This window comes from Protobothrops mucrosquamatus, unplaced genomic scaffold (genome assembly GCF_001527695.2).
Source record: "Protobothrops mucrosquamatus isolate PMUCROS unplaced genomic scaffold, P.Mucros_1.0 scaffold75, whole genome shotgun sequence".
Classification (NCBI taxonomy): Eukaryota; Metazoa; Chordata; class Lepidosauria; order Squamata; family Viperidae; genus Protobothrops; species Protobothrops mucrosquamatus.
In genome coordinates this window covers 589,289-608,222 of record NW_015386452.1, presented here as the reverse complement: position 1 = coordinate 608,222, position 18,934 = coordinate 589,289, and the positions used below count along the sequence as shown (strand labels likewise).

The 18,934-nt window shown below is 36.0% G+C and overlaps 1 protein-coding gene across 1 annotated transcript in view; it reads left to right on the top strand.

Moving 5' to 3' along the window:
• Window positions 1-18,934, top strand: part of ERBIN (erbb2 interacting protein) — a 52,089-nt gene that overhangs the window by 20,689 nt on the left and 12,466 nt on the right. Inside the window, exons 15-21 of the mRNA XM_015812207.1 lie at window positions 1,612-1,733; window positions 2,789-2,959; window positions 3,227-3,406; window positions 4,384-4,498; window positions 6,106-6,289; window positions 7,401-8,925; window positions 18,248-18,391. Coding sequence (XP_015667693.1) covers window positions 1,612-1,733; window positions 2,789-2,959; window positions 3,227-3,406; window positions 4,384-4,498; window positions 6,106-6,289; window positions 7,401-8,925; window positions 18,248-18,391 — 2,441 coding nt within the window. The remainder of the gene's footprint in view (window positions 1-1,611; window positions 1,734-2,788; window positions 2,960-3,226; window positions 3,407-4,383; window positions 4,499-6,105; window positions 6,290-7,400; window positions 8,926-18,247; window positions 18,392-18,934) is intronic.

The following is an 18,934-nucleotide window of genomic DNA, read 5'->3' as shown; positions in this document are numbered from 1 at the left end:
TCATCGTACATTTGTCAGTGCAAAGGGAAAGTGTATCAGCAAGGGAACAACCACCGAAGGAATTAAAACTGGTAATTTTTTCCTTTTTTCTATAGTTTATAATATTTTATTAGATTATAGAATAAAATACAAAAATACGAAAGCAAATAGTAGGACCCAGTGGGGAGGAAAAAGGGGGGAAAAGTGAGGGGAAGAAGGGAAAAAGAACAGACTTCCTCTGTCGTAGTAGAAGGAAGCATTAACATTGAACCTCAACTTTTTACTTTTCCATAATATTATAAACTAGCCATTTCTATAACAACAAATGAATCTAATCAGTAAAACCCAAAATCCCCCCCCCCTTTTTTTAGTCATCAAGTTTTTGACATCTTGCTAAGCACTGGTGGTACTCAAGTATTGTCATGTCCTAAAAGTGGTACAGTCTGAAAAGGTTGAAAAGCCCTGATCTAAACAACTGCTGTTTATAGGCACATTACACTGTAACTGTACAGCACTTATAAATAAATGTCTTTTGTGTCTATGTTCTGGCCATAGTCATGCATTGAGTAAAGAATAAGTTGGAAGATATGGCTCAGATTAAAATTAGTAGCCGACATCTACTGTCTCATATAAAAGAAAAAAAAAACAAGGTACAAGTTAAACTGCATATAGAAGAAGCCCTCATGAAGTGATTGGGAGCTGTCTGAAGTTTTGCCTTCTGGAATCCATTAGGAATGGAACCACATTATCTATTTTATAAATTACTTCATGCTTTATAAAGTGTTTATAATTGGGATGACGAGATGAATAGATTCATTGTGCATAATTTCTCTCATTACTATTTATAAACATAGATAATTGAAGCCCCTAGGACAGTCTGACTGCAATATCTGGTTCAAAATATAAATTAACAAATTTGAAAAAACAAGTGGTTGTTTCTGCAGCAGTCTTTCAGTTGTAGAGAATACTGAAATTGTGATACTCAGAGCAATTAGTAAAAGTAGTCCTTGACTTATGATGATAATGGAGCCTGCCAATTATGTCATAAGTCATGGCAGTCATAAAGCGGGTCCTCACATGACTGACGCGATTTTATGATCTTGGTTGTGACGGTTGTTAAGCAAACACCATAAAGTGACTGCTGTAGTTGTTAAATGACCACTAGGGTCCTTAAGAAAATCATTATTCACTGTCGGGCATATTGGTGAAAACCAAAAGTAAATGCCATTTTTCGCAGGATGCTGTAAACAGCCATAAATGTAGGCAAGCTACCAGGCGCCCAGAATGCAGTCACATGATTCGGGGGGGGGAGAAGAACTGGGTTGTAAGTACCTTTTGGCTGGGGAAGGTTCTGGTGTAACTTTGAATGATCACCAAATAATGTCATTAGTTGAGGACTGACTCTATAAAGATTTTGTTTTATTTAAACAAGATTAAGTGATCATCTTGAATTATCACATCTTAAGTACCTCTGTTGCCAGGTAGCAGTGGAAATGGAAACTTCATTTCCAATTTGAGCTTGAGTTAGCTGTTTATATTGTATTCAGTCTGTTTTGTTAAGGTTATTAAGAAATGCTACCTGTTGTGTGAATTACTTTATTTGCTCTAACTTACCTTTACACTTTTATTCAGTTATGTTCATATCTGATAACGAGAGCTTCAATCCTTCACTGTGGGAGGAGCAAAGGAAACAGCGTGCTCAGGTGGCTTTTGAATGTGATGAAGATAAAGATGAAAGAGAGGCACCGCCTAGAGTATGTATTTGCTTTATTTTGTTATCCTGTCTTCAGTTCATCCTTTATAGATAAAAAACAAGCTGCTTTGGATGTAATATTTTGCTGAGGTGGATAATCTATAGCAATAGCACTAGACTTATATACCGCTTCACAGTGCTTTACAGCCCTCTCTAAGCAATTTACAGAGTCAGCCTATTGCCCCCAAACATCTGGATCCAAACCTTGAGCAGCTCGGAATCAAACTCCTGGAGTGAGCAGTGAGTTAGCCCGCAGTACTGTATTCTAAGCACTGCACCACCACGGCTGTCTCATTTGATCTGATGGAATGGGCAGATAATCTCAGGTGGTCCTACAAATAACCTGCTCTGGTGTCTTGTAGAGCTTTAAAGGTGATAATCAGCACCTTACATTGTATCTGCAAGAAAACTGAGCCAGTGCAGCTTGCATATCAGGCATGTTAACATGAGCAAACTGAGGGGTGGTGGCCAACACTTCCGAATAGTCTTCAAAGGCAGCCCCATGTATAGCACATTGTAGCAGTCCAGATGGAAAGTGACCAAGGTGTGAGTGTTATTATAGATAGCCCTCACTTAATGACCATTTGAAGTTATGTCAGCCCCAGAAATGGTGTTTTACATCCTTTACAGCCTGTAAAGCACTTTTGACTGTCATAAAATGCATCCCCCCACACACACACTTCGCATTTTGGGTGCTTGGCAGCTGGTTCACATTTATGACTGGTTGCAGCATCCTGTAGTTACATGACTGCAATTTGTGACATTTCTGACAGAAAACAGCAAAAAAATTCCATTGGATATGCTGGATTCACTTATGAAATACGTGGTTTGCTTAATGTCTGGCAATTTGCTTAATGATTGCTGTAAAAATGGTTATAAAATAGAGTTGGGTCACATGGTGACCCACTTAACAGCTGCCCTGTTAAGCCAAAATTCTGTATCCTTTGCAATAGTAAATTGAGGAGTATCCTGCACTTACTGTATTGATCAAAATATGGAACATTCTTTGCTGCAATTTATAATTGGTTAATTTTAAAATTGATTTATTTTATATAGGAGGGTAATTTGAAGAGGTACCCAACACCATACCCTGATGAACTGAAGAATATGGTCAAAACTGTTCAAACAATAGTACACAGATTAAAAGATGAAGAAAACACAGTTGAAACTAATAAAGAAGCAAAGCAAGAAAGCCAGCAAGTTGCAGTAAAGGATATAGGAGTAAAGGTTAGATTCAGTGTTATGCTTGAAATTGTCTAACTTTTCACCACACGTTCATTAATAATTTTTAAGAGCTACTAATATTTGAACTGTATAATTTTTATTTTAATTATAGTTATTGTGAAGATAATTTAAAAAAACTTATAAACAACATTCTGTACATTTTACAAGTTGTTCATCCAAGATAAATATATTAAAACTACATTATGTATTTTGCAGTTTTGGTCAGCGATAATTAAATAATAAAATAATTAATTTTGGTTAATTATTTAGACTTCAGAAATTACTCCAGTGAAAAACAAAATGGAAAACGAGCAGAATATTATGGGAAACTGTGTGCAGAAACTTAATGAATCAGATGATGAGAACAGTATCAGAAACTCACAGGTGAACAATCAAGTTAAAGTCACAGAAAATGTGAAGCCAATTGTTAACCATGAAGATACTCTGGAGGTATTTTATATATTTCTATGCTCTATTCTCTATCATTGTGGTATTAAATTTGGATAAAACATAAGGAGTATAATATAATTTTAAATATTTTTTTATAAATCTAAAACTCTAAACTCCCACGCATATTTCATACAGTAATCGTATACATGCATCCTAAAAATAAAAATAGACTAATCCTATACATGTCTCCCAAACCAGACCATGCATTTGAGTAGTCATGCACAGGAATGATCTATTAGTTACCAACATCAAACTTTTTACTGAATGGTAAATTTTAATAAATGTGAATAATAATTTACCTAATTGTGTAACAAATTTCAAAAATATATTTTTATTATGTCTGTGCAAATAAAATGTGATTCTCCTATTGCTGTTATTTTTACTGTCCTAGCTTTATATGAGAATTTAGATTAGAAAAAATTCAGTCAGCATGGTTAAAAGAAGTCAGGTATAATAAATGTTTCATTTATATAGCCTCAGGTTAGATTAGCACAAATATGCTATATACTATTACTACTAGTATTTAGTATGGAAAATACATTTTTCAGTGCATTCCATATTTTACTATCTTAAATTAAAACACCCACTGAACTTTGAGATAACATTCTTGCAGTCTTTGATGGCAAAGTCTTCTGAAGACCAGCTTTCCAAATACAGCTATATGCCTCTTAAGGCGCAGCTTTTGTGACAAATCTTTTAAGGCAGGGGTCCCCAACGCCCAGGCCATCATGGACTGGTACCGGTCCATGGCCTGTTAAGAATCAGATTGAACAGCTGGGATGAGCAGTGGGTAAGCAAGCAAAACCAAAAACATCCCCTCTGGTCCTTGAAACAAATTGCCTTCCACAAAACCTGTCTCTGGTGCCAAAAAAGGCTGGAGACCGCTTGCTGCTTTAAGGTCTTTGTATTAATATAAAAGGCTTTTTAAATAGATTATAATTATGTTGACAAGCCTGATGTTCATCTTTTTTTTACAGGAATCAGAAGAACTATCTTCTGATGAAGAAATGAAAGTAGCAGAAATGAGACCACCTCTCATAGAAACTTCCATTAACCAACCAAAAGTAGTAGCACTTGGCAATAGCAAAAAAGGTAGGCATTTATTCAGTGATAAATGCTTTAAAAAGATCTGTTTCTCTGAGATGACTAAAAGTTACAAATAGAGTTTTGCATGAAAAGTAGCATAAAAATAAATTTATATTCATATATTTTTTTACTTACACTCCTTCAGTCGTTTGTGCCTGGATTGCAGCTATTAGGAAACAAAAGAGATCCCAGTGCAAAGTAAAGGCAGATCGGTGCGCTTAAATTTGATTTTGTCACTGTTGCCAGTATTCTACCTTACTTCAGTGCTTATTGTTTGGGTTTATTATAACTTGTTGTCTTCCATGTCTTCAATGTTGTATTAAACTAAATAAGACAATCTGCAACTATTTATTATAATTTACAGCCTAGTTTGTTTGATATGCTGATTATTACCTATGTTTTGTTTATTTCCTGCTTTTTTGCTTTATTGGTTATTCAGTATTGTATTATCTTAATTTTTGGGTTTTTTTAATATAAGTAATTAGTACAAATATAGTTAGATTAGCATAATAAAGTTTTACTAATTTTGTGTTTGTAATCACTATAATTTTGTTATTTTGTTATTTGTATGCTTTAAATTTCTAATTTTTAAAAAAGTGTTCTTCAGTGCATTTGCTCTTTTGTAGGATTTGAACACAGAATTTGTCAGATATTTTCACTGTTAAGAAATGGTCAAATATTTTTATTTAACAAACTGCTGCCTCAGGATTTCACATATTTTAAATATATTCCGCCCCAAGCTGAATACAGATAGTCCTAGAGTTATAACTACAATTGAGCCCCAAATTTATGATGCTAAGTGAGACATTTGCTAAGTGAGTTTTGCCCCATTTTGCAACCTTTCTTGCCATACTTGTTAAGTGAATCATTGCAGTTTAGTCACATGGTTGTTAAGCCAAGCATCTGAATTTTGATCATATGACCATGGAGATGCTACAACAGTTGTGTGAAAAAAGATCATAAGTCACTTTTTTCAGTGCTGTTGTAACTTTTAACAGTCACTAAATGAATTGTTGTAAGTCAATCACTTCCTCTATTTCAAGTGAAATTGAATACTTTTGCATAAAGCTGAATGTTCCAGGAAAAGTCATGCAAATTACAAAACAAAGATGAATATTATTAGAAATGAGAACTACACGGAGCCATTAAATATGACTTACTATGAAATCAGAATATTATAGAACCATTTGGGAGGAAGGAGTATCTTTAGCCTAATTCCAGTAGAGAAATGCTGTTTCTTCAGCCTATTCAAACTTAAAATCATTTAGGTAGTTAAGCACATTTAGTAGAGTTGTATCAGCCATTCAGAGATGTTCTTCAAAAAAAATAGAAGTGTTTTTCTTAAATTATTCCCCAAACTACCAGGTTATTGTGACTTTTCTGCCAGTTTACTGGTACCCTGGTGGACATTCCTTTGAGAGGACATGGTGCTTCAATCTGCAGATTTGGAGAAGTCTCACTCAATTCCAGGAAGTTGTTCCTTCAGATGAATCACAAAGGCCCTGATATTTACCGGCTATGAAAAGTCACATGTAAAGTGAATGTGTACTATAGATATACATTTGCATGAGTTAATAATATGAATATGCTAAATTAAATTAAATTGTTTTCAGATGACAGTAAAGCAGTAGATTCTTCATCTGATGATCCAACCCATAACAGCAATCAGAATAATAGCAATTGTTCCTCTCCTTCCCGAATGTCAGATTCAGAATCTCTAAATACTGACAGTAGCCAAGAAGCATCATTGTGTTCTCCAGACAGAGAAATTACCATGACTGTCAATACCAAAATCAGGTTTGAGAAATATTATAGTATGTCATAAGACTTTAAAATAATGATAAAATGTTTCTTTTTCCATTTTTCTATCCTCTGCAATTTTGTATCATCTGCAAATTTAATAAGAATTCTCTCTACCTCTTCATAATTGTCATGGTATCTAGTATACTTAATTAGCTTGTTAATCAGAATATCGTGAGGTACTTGTATGGTTTGCTAAAGTCAACATATATTATGGCTACCTCATTCCTTCAATTCATTAACAAAGTAACCCAATCAAAGAAATGCAGTAAGGTTAATTTGGCAGTTTTGTTCTTGACAAATCTGTACATTACATAGTTTTCAAGATGTTATAAGAATTAACTCTATAAATTTCTGAAATATTAATGTCAGTCAGATTGAGTTTCTGGATATTCCTTTGCCTGTTTTTGAAGACAGGGCAACATTTCCTATCCTCCAGATACCTGGTATGTCACCAGTTCTCCAGGATTGCTCAAAGAAGGGTTCAGCTAGGCCATTAACTGATTCCACTATCTTGTTTTGAAGACTTAAATTCATTCAGAATAAAGAGATAGTCCTTGACAATGTTTCTGTTTGTGTAAAGCTTCAGACTGCCCCTTCATCATACAATTCACAATTTCCTGGTGTATCACATTGTTCGTTTATTTGTTAGAAAATACTGAAAAGATCCCCCTTGCCTTGGTTGTCTGATACCTCTTCATTGCTTCCCCCCCCCCCACTTATTGCTCCCTCTGTTTGCCTTGTGGTCAAAAAATAAGTTTTTTTCTACAATGTCTCCTTGTTTCAGTATTTTATTTTTTTAGTTTTATTTTAATAAAAATGAATAATCAGATGATTTAAAATAAATTCTTGAACAGTATTTTAAATTGATATTTAATCAACGTTTTGATTATACAGTATTTACAATAGTTTACTATATTGGTATGATTACTATGTGAAATTGAAAGCAAACTTAAGTAAAATCTATTGAAATCGATCTTGAGTCCATTTCTTTTGTCTCTACACAATTATCTAATCTGGCTTAATGCTACTTTCTTTTAAAATGCATTTATCAAATGTGGTCATTTTATAAAATTGCTCTTATATTTATGATTGCTTTATTTTACAGGGAAGAAGATGAAAATTCTAACAGTCTTTTACAAAATGGAGAAGTAAATGTTCTGATAGAAGAAAAATTGAACTCTCAAGATAAAATCACAAATCTATCTGAATTCAGTTTAAATATTGAGAAGAAATTAGCCTTACTAGAGAAAGGTGTTGAACTAAACAATGCCACTGATGAGTCTCATAACTTGCATCAGATCAACAGGAATATTTGCAAATTAGCTGAAGAGGGACTACAATCTAATGTAGTGAATCAAATAAAATCAACAGAAATGTCAATTAAGGACTTGATAAATGACCATATGAAAGAAGAAATTGAACAGTTGGAAAATGAAAATAAATATTCAAATGTATGTCCAGTAAATAGTATCAATGGACATTCTGAAGACATGCCACACTCTGCAGGAAAGTCAGAGCTAAAGAGAAGTGCCACCATTGATACCGATTCTTCTTCAGAATTGTGTCTTTCAAAAAGTACTGAAGACTTGTCTCCACAGAGGAGTGGGCCAGTGGTGAAATCCCATAGCATAACTAACATGGAGACAGGTGCTCTAAAAGTCTATGATATTATAAATGACAGTGGATCCCAGCACGCCAATCCTGCAATAAAATCAGCAGGTATGGCTGCAGATGGAAAAAATATAGTCCGGAGTAAGTCAGCTACTCTCCTATATGATCAGCCATTACAAGTGTTTCCTGGATGTTCATCATCCTCTGATTTAGTATCTACAAAAACAGCAATTAAATTTGATTTCAATCATAATCCTGAAGATACCAATACAGTTAAAGGGCAAGGACCGAATTCTCCACAACCATTCGCTACCCCCCAATATAATATACAATATAGCAGCAATATTGTACCCAAAGAGTCTTTGTGGCTCCAAAAACAAAATCCTATAGCCGAACAAAGTTGTTTGTCCTCTCAGCGCTTACCAAGGCTGGACAGTACAGAGAGCTGTACTTCTGCAAAACATTCAGCCAATATGAATTTCTCTAACCATAATAATGTTAGAGCTAGTGCTGCCTACAATATGCATCAAAGGATGGGTGGTAGACATATGGAAATGTGGGCTGTTTCACCAAATGACAGGCATCCTTCTAGTGCAACCCGAAATACTCTTCAGCGACAGAGTAGTGCGTCTTCTGCTGCTTCAGTTAATGTTGATTCTGGATCTTCACGCCGTCCTCTGGTTTCTGAGGGGGATTATTTAACGTATAGGGATTTGCATTCAGTGGGAAGAGTCCCACCCAAATTGTCAGGGCAACAGAGACCTCTTTCTGCAAGAACACATAGCATTGATGGACCAAATGTAACCCGACCTCAGAGTGCCCGTCCTTCAGCAAATGATATACCAGAGAGAACTATGTCAGTCAGTGACTTCAATTACTCAAGGACTAGTCCGTCTAAAAGAACAAATCCAAGAGTTAATTCTGAATACTCTCTGATGGATCCTACTGGAAAAAATAAAGTTCCTCATGACTGGAGGGAACAAGTACTACGGCACATAGAGGCCAAAAAGTTAGAAAAGGTAAACAATTTTACTTCTTCTTGAACCCAGCAGTCTCTTTTTTATTAAGCTGGTAAAAGTCTGCCATTTTAAAGAATGTATGGTTGTGATATTATAGTTTAAAATTTAAAAAATTTGTTTAGTAATAAACTCATGTTCATAAAATAGGTAAATTAGCTTTAGGAATAGTCGGCTAGATGTTTTATTATAATACATAGTATGATTTGTATAGAAGGAAGAACTCTAAAATCATCAAGAAAATTATTACCATAAAGTTTAACATTAATCACATCTAAGCAGATGAAACTGTAACCATCTTCAGCAGCATGTTTGAAATACCGAGATAATATAATATCCTACCAAAGTGACATGGTTATTACTTTGCTGATAATACATTTTTGTGAAAGTGATAAATACCAAATATATACTTACTTCCCAAGGGCTGATAGTAATTTTTCAAATAATTTAACTTTTCTGGGGTACTAGGAAAGTGGAAATATACAAGTAATCCTCAATTTACAACCAGTCACTTATTAGATGTTTGAAATTACAGTCAGTTTCCCCAGGCTACTTAAAGAACTAAATTCAAAATTCCTGGCAGCAGTCTCAAAAAAGATCATAAAATCAGTCACATGGTAACCCACTTAATGACTGGAAAAACTTATGACCATAATTCCAGACCCAATTATGGTTGAATGTCAAGGTCTACGTATATCTATCTAGTAACACAGTAACTTGAATCTTGAGATAAATTCAATCTAATATATATCTTTGTAAAAGTTCACATAGAAATTTCATCAGGCTGGGGTTTTTTTTTTGTTCTCAGTCTCTACTTATCCTTACACAAATATTGATCTCTGTATTGATCTCTTTTGTACCACTTGTTGCCTTTCCATATGTTTCCAGTCTCCCCCCCAATATGGGGTTGGTGGATCACAAGAACTTGTATTTTCTAGTTTTCTGATATAACAGTAGTAGAGGATTAGAGGAAAACTGCTGATATGGTAAACGGTTAAATATAAGACTAATTTGGCCTCGTATAACATTGAAGACTATTAGTGCAGGGCTTTTCAACCTTTTCACAGATTGTACCACTTTTAGGACATGACAATACTTGAGTACCACCAGTGCTTAGCAAGGTGTCAAAAACTTGATGACTAAAAAAAAGGGGGGGATTTTGGGTTTTACTGATAAGATTCATTTGTTGTTATAGAAATGGCTAGTTTATAATATTATGGAAAAGTAAAAAGTTGAGGTTCAATGTTAATGCTTTCTTCTACTGCAACAGAGCAAGTCTGTTCTTTTTCCCTTCTCCCCCTCACTTTCCCCCCCTTTTTCCTCCCCACTGGGTCCTACTATTTGCTTTTGTATTTTATTCTATAATCTAATAAAATATTACAAACTAGAAAAAAAGGGGAAAAAGTACCAGTTTTAATTCCTTCGGTGGCTGTTCTTTTGCTGAATCACTTTCCCTTTGCACTGACAAATGTATGATGAATTTATCCATGTTTATTATTATGCACCACTACCAGTTAGCTCAGGGGTGATTTACACTTTTTAAAAACATTTACGAACACACACACATGCAAATTCATACATATACCAAGACAGAAGAGTGATGACAAAGAAAATAAAACCCAGAGGGGAACCAAAAGGAAAAAGGCCATCAGTCATCCTTGCCAAAGTTAGTGTTTCTGTGTGTGTGTATTTATACATGGAATTACATTATGGTGTGTAAATGATTGGTTTATGTGCCTCATATCCATTGATGTTGGTCTGTTCTGGTAGGGGTCAACATCCTCTTAGTATGTCTTCAGCAATTATATCTTGGAGTAGAGGAAAGCTTTTCTTCAATATTTATTTATAATGTTGGATGTTTCAGGTACTATTTTCCTTTAAATGTAGATTTGCAGATAGACGTTTCTGGTTTATGAACCTTATATATTACTGTTGGGGGCATACTGTCAGCCATATGTTTAGTTTGAATTTGGCATTTTATCCACCTATGAAGTCCTTCCCAAGGCAGATGTTGTTTGATGATATTAAAGGTATTGTTGCAAGATATAAGCTGTTCAAAGTAAACTGCTTTTTGCAACTGATTGATGAGGATTTTGTCAATGCTGTTGATGTTCAAGTGGTGCTCCAGAGATTTTGAGATTATACCCAGGGTGCTTATTACTACTGGCACTATATTTGCTTTCTTTTGTCATTCTACTTCTGTTTGCAGGTCTTTGTATATTGTGATCTTTCTTCAGTTCTTTTTTGTATATATGTTGTCTCCAGCTATTGCAACATCTACTATTCAGATGTTTTGTCTGTTATTGATATTTTTTAAGTGTGGGATGTTATGTGGCAGGTGTTTATGCGTTTGAATTTTAAAATCCCAGACCATTTTAACTTCTTCATTTTCTGTGATTTTATCTGTTTTGTGATCCCACCAATTCTTTCTTACAGGCAAATGGCATTTCTTGCAGAACTTCCAATATATTACTGTTGTTATTTGATCATGCCATGGTTTGTAGTCAATCTGTGCAGTCTTCTTGCAGCAGCTAAATGGTCCACTGTTTCTTCAGCTTCTTTGCAAAGGCAACACTTGCTGTTTATTGCTGTCTTCTCAATTTCGGCTTTGTATGCATTTGTTTTTAAGGCTTGGTCTTGTGCTGCTGTAATTAGGTCCTCTGTTTCTTTCTTCAACTTCCTGCTCTTAGCTATTACCAGACCTTATTGTTATCTGCTTTGTCTGCTATTTTTTATGTACTAGCCCTGTAATGCTTTACCTTCCATGTCTCTTTTCTAGTCTTCATTTGGTCTTTCTTTAGGCCAGTTTGGTCTCTCTAGTACTCAGTAAGCCTTCCTCGTATACTAGCTTCAACATATCTTCTTCACTGCACTTCAGATATTCTCCTAGTGCCCTTTTTTCTTCTTCAACTGCCTGGTATACTTGCAAAATTCTACACCTACCTGTTTTTCTTGGTAAGTGGAGTCTATCAACATCACTGCATGGATAAAGGTCATGATTCCTTGTCATCATTTTTTCTGGTCTTCCCATCTACAGTTTTTACTTCTATATGAGTCCAGTCTACTATTCCAGCTGTGTATCTAATTACTGGAATTGCCAAGTGTTAATTGCTTTGATGGTATTTCCTCCACTGAGTTTGGACTTTAAGATCTTTACCCTTATTCTGTATTCACTTCTAACGTTCTTGTTAAAGTACTTCTAACCTTTGGTGTATTTGATATTGTAAGCTGGAAGAATGCCAGGATCCTTGAAGGATGCTATTTGTAGTTACCATCTTAATCCAGACTCTTGATGTTATTTCTAAAAGGAATTTTGATTCCTTCAGTTTTCATAACTTTCTCCCTATTGATTCTCACTTAATGATGACGACAGAGAGTTCTGGGACTGCCATTGCTAAGCAATGCAGTCATATGATGTCATGTTTTATAACTGCATTGCTTTGTGACAAAAATTCTGGTTCCAGTTACTAACGTTAACCAAGGATTATCTGTAATATAACTGAAGGTGGCAAATACAGTGAGGGGAAAAAGCATTTGATCCCCTGCTGATTTTGTACGTTTGCCCACTGACAAAGAAATGATCAGTCTATAATTTTAATGGTAGATTTATTTTAACAGTGAGAGACAGAATAACAACAAAAAATCCAGAAAAGTGCATTTCAAATAAATTATAAATTGATTTGCATTTTAATGAGTGAAATAAGTTATTTGATCCCCTATCAATCAGAAGGATTTCTGGCTCCCAGGTGTCTTTTATACAGGTAACAAGCTGAGAGTGCTCCTAATCTCAGCTTGTTACCTGTATAAAAGACAATCAGATTCCAAACTCTCCACCATGGTCAAGACCAAAGAGCTGTCCAAGGATGTCAGGGACAAGACTGTAAACCTACACAAGGCTGGAATGGGCTACAAGACTATCACCAAGCAGCTTGGTGCGAAAGTGACTACAGTTGGTGCGATTATTCGCAAATGGAAGAAACACAAAATAACTGTCAATCTCCCTCGGTCTGGGGCTCCATTCAAAATCTCACCTCGTGGAGTTTCAGTGATCATGAGAATGGTGAGGAATCAGCCCAGAACTACACGAAAGGATCTTGACAATGATCTCAAGGCAGCTGGAACCATAGTCACCAAGAAAACAATTGGTAACACACTATCCCGTGAAGGACTGAAATCCTGCAGCCACCCGCAGGGTCCCCCTGCTCAAGAAAGCACATGTACAAGCCCATCTGAAGTTTGCCAATGAACATCTGAATGATTCAGAGGAGAACTGGGTGAAAGTGTTGTAGTCAGATGAGACCAAAATTGAGCTCTTTGGCATCAACTCAACTTGCTGCGTTTGGAGGAGGAGGAATGCAGCCTATAACCCTAAGAACACCATCCCCACCGTCAAACATGGAGGTGGAAACATTATGCTTTGGGGGTGTTTTTCTGCTAAGGGGATAGGACAACTTCACCGCATCAAAGGGACGATGGATGGGGCCATGTACCGTCAAATCTTGGGTGATTTGACGGCTGATTCCCTCAGCCAGAGCATTGAAAATGGGTCATGGATGACCCAAAACACACGGCCAAAGCAACAAAGGAGTGGCTCAAAAAGAAACACATTAAGGTCCTGGAGTGGCCTAGCCAGTCTCCAGACCTTAATCCCATAGAAAATCTGTGGAGGGAGCTGAAGGTTTGAGCTGCCAAACGTCAGCTTCAAAACCTTAATGACTTGGAGAGGATCTGCAAAGAGGAATGAGACAATATCCCTCCTGAGATGTGTGCAAACCTGGTGGCCAACTACAAGAAACGTCTGAACTCTGTGGTTGCCAACAAGGATTTTGCCACTAAGTACTAAGTCATGTTTTGTGAAAGGATCAAATACTTATTTCACTCATTAAAATGCAAATCAATTTATAACTTTTTTGAAATGCGTTTTTCTGGATTTTTTTGTTGTTATTCTGTCTCACTGTTAAAATAAACCTACCATTAAAATTACAGAGTGATCATTTGTTTGTCAGTGGGCAAATGTACAAAATCAGCAGGGGATCAAATAATTGCCCCCCTCACTGTATATCTAATATTCTTGTCTTCTGTTTTCCCCACACCAACCTTGTGAGAAGGTTGGATTGAGAGAGAGAATAACTGGCCCAAAGTATTAGTAAAATACACAAACACATGAAACACAGTGTGTAAAGTGGATCTTTTAAAAAAAATGTTCTAATTCTAACCAATTTCAATCAGTTAATAGTATATTTTAGGAATATGAGACTGTCTTAGACTGCCATTAGGTTTTTTAGATAGAAAGTCTGTTTGCTCTAGATTTGAATGGCAATAGCAATAGCATATTTCTTTTCCTCTATCCCTCCACAGAATCTTGGGAAATGATTGATGGATATTTTTCTCTCTCATGCACAATATTGTATTTAATTTATGCCTACCTCCACTTGATTTACAAAAGTACTTTTAGTATGTAGTCTATTTTAGTTTTCTCCCTCAGCAGTATCTATTAGGAGAGGGAAAGCAAGAAAAAAATGCATGGAATAAAATGACACAATATGGGCCATATTAAGAATGTTTTGAGGGCCTGGAACAAAATTTGAAATGTCTTGAGTGTTCCATTGGCTTAAAATGCTCAAACCTTTTCTACGTTTTATATCATAGGGTATAAGGAGAAATTAAAACAAACCCCTGTTCTTTTTAATATATTTTTTTACTTTAAAGCCACAAAAATAGGATGGTAGTTCAGGCTGAGTGCTATTGCCTACCCTACAAGAAGATCGACAATAGGATTTTTTTTTTAAAAAATATATTTTTCAAAATTGTCTTAGGAAATAATAGAATTGAATTAAAACAATTAATTGTAATATAATCTAGCACAAACTATTTTGAGCCCAGCAGGAAGCAAGCAATTTATATTACTTCAATAAAACTCATAAACAACAACCAGTAAAAAAACAAATGAAGCCAAGACATTTCTTATGGCTATAGAGATGGGAGAAGCTTCTTCTTAATATACCTGAATATATTTAACAGTTTTTGTTTTGGGAACAAGACTGTAACCAATAAGAAGCAACAGCAATAACCATGCAAAATGACTTCATAGTAGCTCATGATAAACTATGATGAAATCAATATATTTCATTATGGGCAAGGTCTTTGTAGTCAAAGTAGTCTCTGAGTTCCAATATGGTGTCCAAGCCTGTACATTTCCAAGGTATATGCTTTGGAAAGGAAAGACCATTCATTCCATTCATTGATTCATTCATTCTATTCATTGATTCATTCATTCAATCAATCGATCAATCATTCATTCATTGTTATTCACAGAACTCCACTAAATTTCCCCTTTACTCTTATGTTGCATATTGAAGTCTGAAAACTTTTCTAGAAATAATAAATTCTTGCTGAGTCTCTCATTCAAACTTTTTATTTCCAAAATTGCCTTCTGGGGGAAAACATGGAAATCTGCACCCCGCCTTAGTTCAATAACATTTACATCCATTCATCCAGATGGTAACACTTAAAACTATAATTCATATACTGTGTGCCAAAGACTTGTTCTGGATACCAAATTTTGTGTGGTATCAGGCCTTAAAAATGAACCTGTCCATTTTGCTATAATTATTTCAGTACTTGAAAGATCTTGATTTTTACCAGTATATCATGAAGTTTAATCAAAGGTATGGCCATTGGACTGGCTCATATTTATCAAAAAGATACACCCTTACATAAATATTTTGCTCAGTCGGATCTCCTGCTGAAATTATTCTGGTTTCTGCAAAAAACAACAACAACCCCTTGTTTATGGATATCTCATTTCTGAAAATCTGCAAAGCAAAACTATTATATCTATGTGTCTGCCTAGGTTGGATTATGCCATTTTTGCACTAACTGTATATTAGTCATATGATAGCTATAACTTTAACAATTCTACTCTCAAGATTCCTTATCTGGATGGTGTATTTCTTATTACATTTCTTCACTGAGGTCCAAAGTATTATGAGACTGGCTCAATATTTTACTGCTCCTTTACTTGTTTTTCTCTTCCTACTCACCAATTTCCCAGTACCTGATTTTGTTTTCTTTTAATTTGTATATTTGTCACTTTTTATTTGTTTGTTTATGTTGAAATAAAACATTGTTTAGTTTTTTTCTTTTTCTTTCGTAACACATTTTAATGTCAGTTAAACTACCAGTTTCTCCAGGTTGTTTGACTTTGCTTTTTCCTGTATAGGTTTGTATTCATTGAACAAGTTTAAACTTATGGTGACTATGATCTATCCATCTTTAAAGCTATTTTCTTGGTGTCTTTTGTTAAATATATTGGTAGCTATTTGTGCCACAAACTGATCACCATTCTTGTATTTTTGCCAATGATAAGGACCTGATGTGATCTCATTTATCAAAACCATTTCAGATTCCATAAAATCCTTATGTATTCCCAACTTTCTTCCAATTTGTGGAACAATTTCTACCCTCAATCGATAGCTGCCGTGTTAGCAAATTCTTTCCTTGTTATAAAAGCTCAGCTCAGCTCATTCCCTGATGGCCTAACTGTCCTACATTTCTAGGAAAGGATGTCCACTGTGTCTTGAAATGATATTGTCTGTTCAGTAACCCAGGGGTCCCCAACCTGTGGGCTGCAGGGTGCAAAAATGGGATGCCATGCCATGGGGCGCAAAAAGGACCCCACCACCAAGCTGCGGGACATAAAAATGGGACGCTGCTATGCCTCGGGCTGCAAAAATGGGATGCTGCTGCACCGTGGGGTGCAAAAATGGGACGCTACCGTGCCTCGGGGTGTGAAAACTGGATGCCGTTCTGCGGGATGCAAAAATGGGGTGCCGCCGCACTGCGGGGGTGCAAAATGGGATGCTACCGTGCTGCAGAGTGCGAAAACGGGCTGCTGTTGTGCACCTCGGGTGTGAAAACGGGGTGCCGCGGGATGCAAGAATGCAAAAAAATGCCACCGCGCCTCAGGTGCAAAAATGGGACACCGCTGTGCTGCCACCCTGTGGGGTGCAAAAATGCCCCTCCAAAGGACAGTTATTTTTTATAAGACACCTTTATTTCTCAGGATCACTAATTTGCAAAGACTTTGCCTTTTTTGCAATTATTTCTGTCTTATTTAGAAAAATAATCATAAACATTGGAAAATAAAGGAAATATTGGGAATGTTATCTCTGGTTTTTTTTAAAAATAAAAAATAAATAGTATGAAGACATTTCAAATCGGACAACTGAGGATTTATTTTCCTTGGCCATCTTTATCTTTATTTCTTTCAAAGTTTTAAAGTTTTATATGAGTGACCCTCTTAAGCAACACTGGACAGCTTATCACAACAATAAAACCAATAAGTAAAACAGTAATGCAAGAGGAAAAAGAGTAAAACAATAAAACAAAAAACCTGAGCTTGAATCATCCCTTTGGGATGCCCATAGCAGGGTCAGCTGCCCTCCTTCCATACGTTCTACCTATACAATCCTATCCCACCACCTACTAAAAAGCTAGATCTTCTGAAAGGGAGGGTGTTTCAAAGTTTAGAGCAGCCATGGAAAAGGTACATGTCATGGTTCTGATAGATGAAACCGATAAAAGAACTTCAAGGCAAGAATTCTTCCTTAAAGAACATTTTATTAGGAAACAAAGTATCGGCACTTACATAGTTGAACCCAAAACTGAGTTTCCCTCCCCCCAGATTCAAAGTAGCAAGTTGCAATTTCTACCCCACAAATGCTGTCATAAATCACATTCCCCAATTAACACAAGCGTGCCCGCCCACCAAAACCTTATCAGACCATGTCCTTGAGTTCCCACCCTTCTACATTGTTATGGCTAGCTAAACCCTCAAAGCATTTACCCCATCCCCCCCTCTACACCTGAACTCTAAAAGAATATAAAAGGCACGTTAGAAGCAAAAGTAAAAATGGCTGCTGATTCTCAGTTGTCAGAGTGACGACATCCATTGTCACAGCGTTGACAGTACATTTCCAAGGTCTTACTAGATGGCAAGATTTCAGGAAGAGGATCTGGAGCATGCCCACGCTATCTGATCTTGTGGGATGGGCAGATAAGGAGAGGCGGTCCTAGCAAATGAATGGTGTATACTGTGCTTTCTGTGGTGATTATGTCAGACAGCATGTTCATTTATATTGTGAAAAATCACATGGCATGTAACCGAGATTTTGTATTCACAGCGGGACTGTTCTTTGTTTGCATGGTTATAACATGATATGCAATCTGTGTGTCTGTACTGACTTTGTGTATAACATGTCTTGTGATTTATGCATGCTGCACTAATCTCTATTATCTTATTATCTGTCCCCTCTTTATTCAGAGCATGCTGTCACGGTCCTTTAATTCAAATTATGCTCCAGTTAGCAACTTTTACTATGGCAGCTCTAGGGATCTGCATGGCAGCCAGGGCAATGTTGCTTTGAGTGTTGCAGATGGAAGAAGTTCTGGTGTACCTGTTCTTCGTGTGAGTACATTCCTAATAAAATGCTTGTTGAAAAAAAATTGGAAATGTCTTGCAATTGCATTTTTGCAATTTGTGAAATCTTTATCATGTTTGATTTTATTCATTACTATAATGATTTAAAAAGGTAATGATTTAAGAATAATGCAAGAATCCACCTGTCCCCTTAATAGGACTGCATTTCCTGCTCTGAGCCAAACAGCAGATCATCTTCTGATTTTACAAATGCTCATCGGCATGTTTTATTCTGTGGGATAGCTTATGTATGGAATGAGTTTATTTGTTGCATTGGCAGATGACTTAAAAGATTTTTATGAAATATAAACATAACAGGGAGTCCTCAGGTTATAACAGTAAATGAGCCCAGAATTTCCATCATGAAGTGATGCAGTCATAAGGCACAATGTCACAGGACCATATAGCTTAGTCATGATAATTCCAGTTGCCATTTTTTTAATTGAAAATTTTATAAAATTTTACAATATAAATCCCCCCTTTCCCCAACCCACCCTTCCACTCCCCCTCCCTCCCCCCTCACTTCCCAGT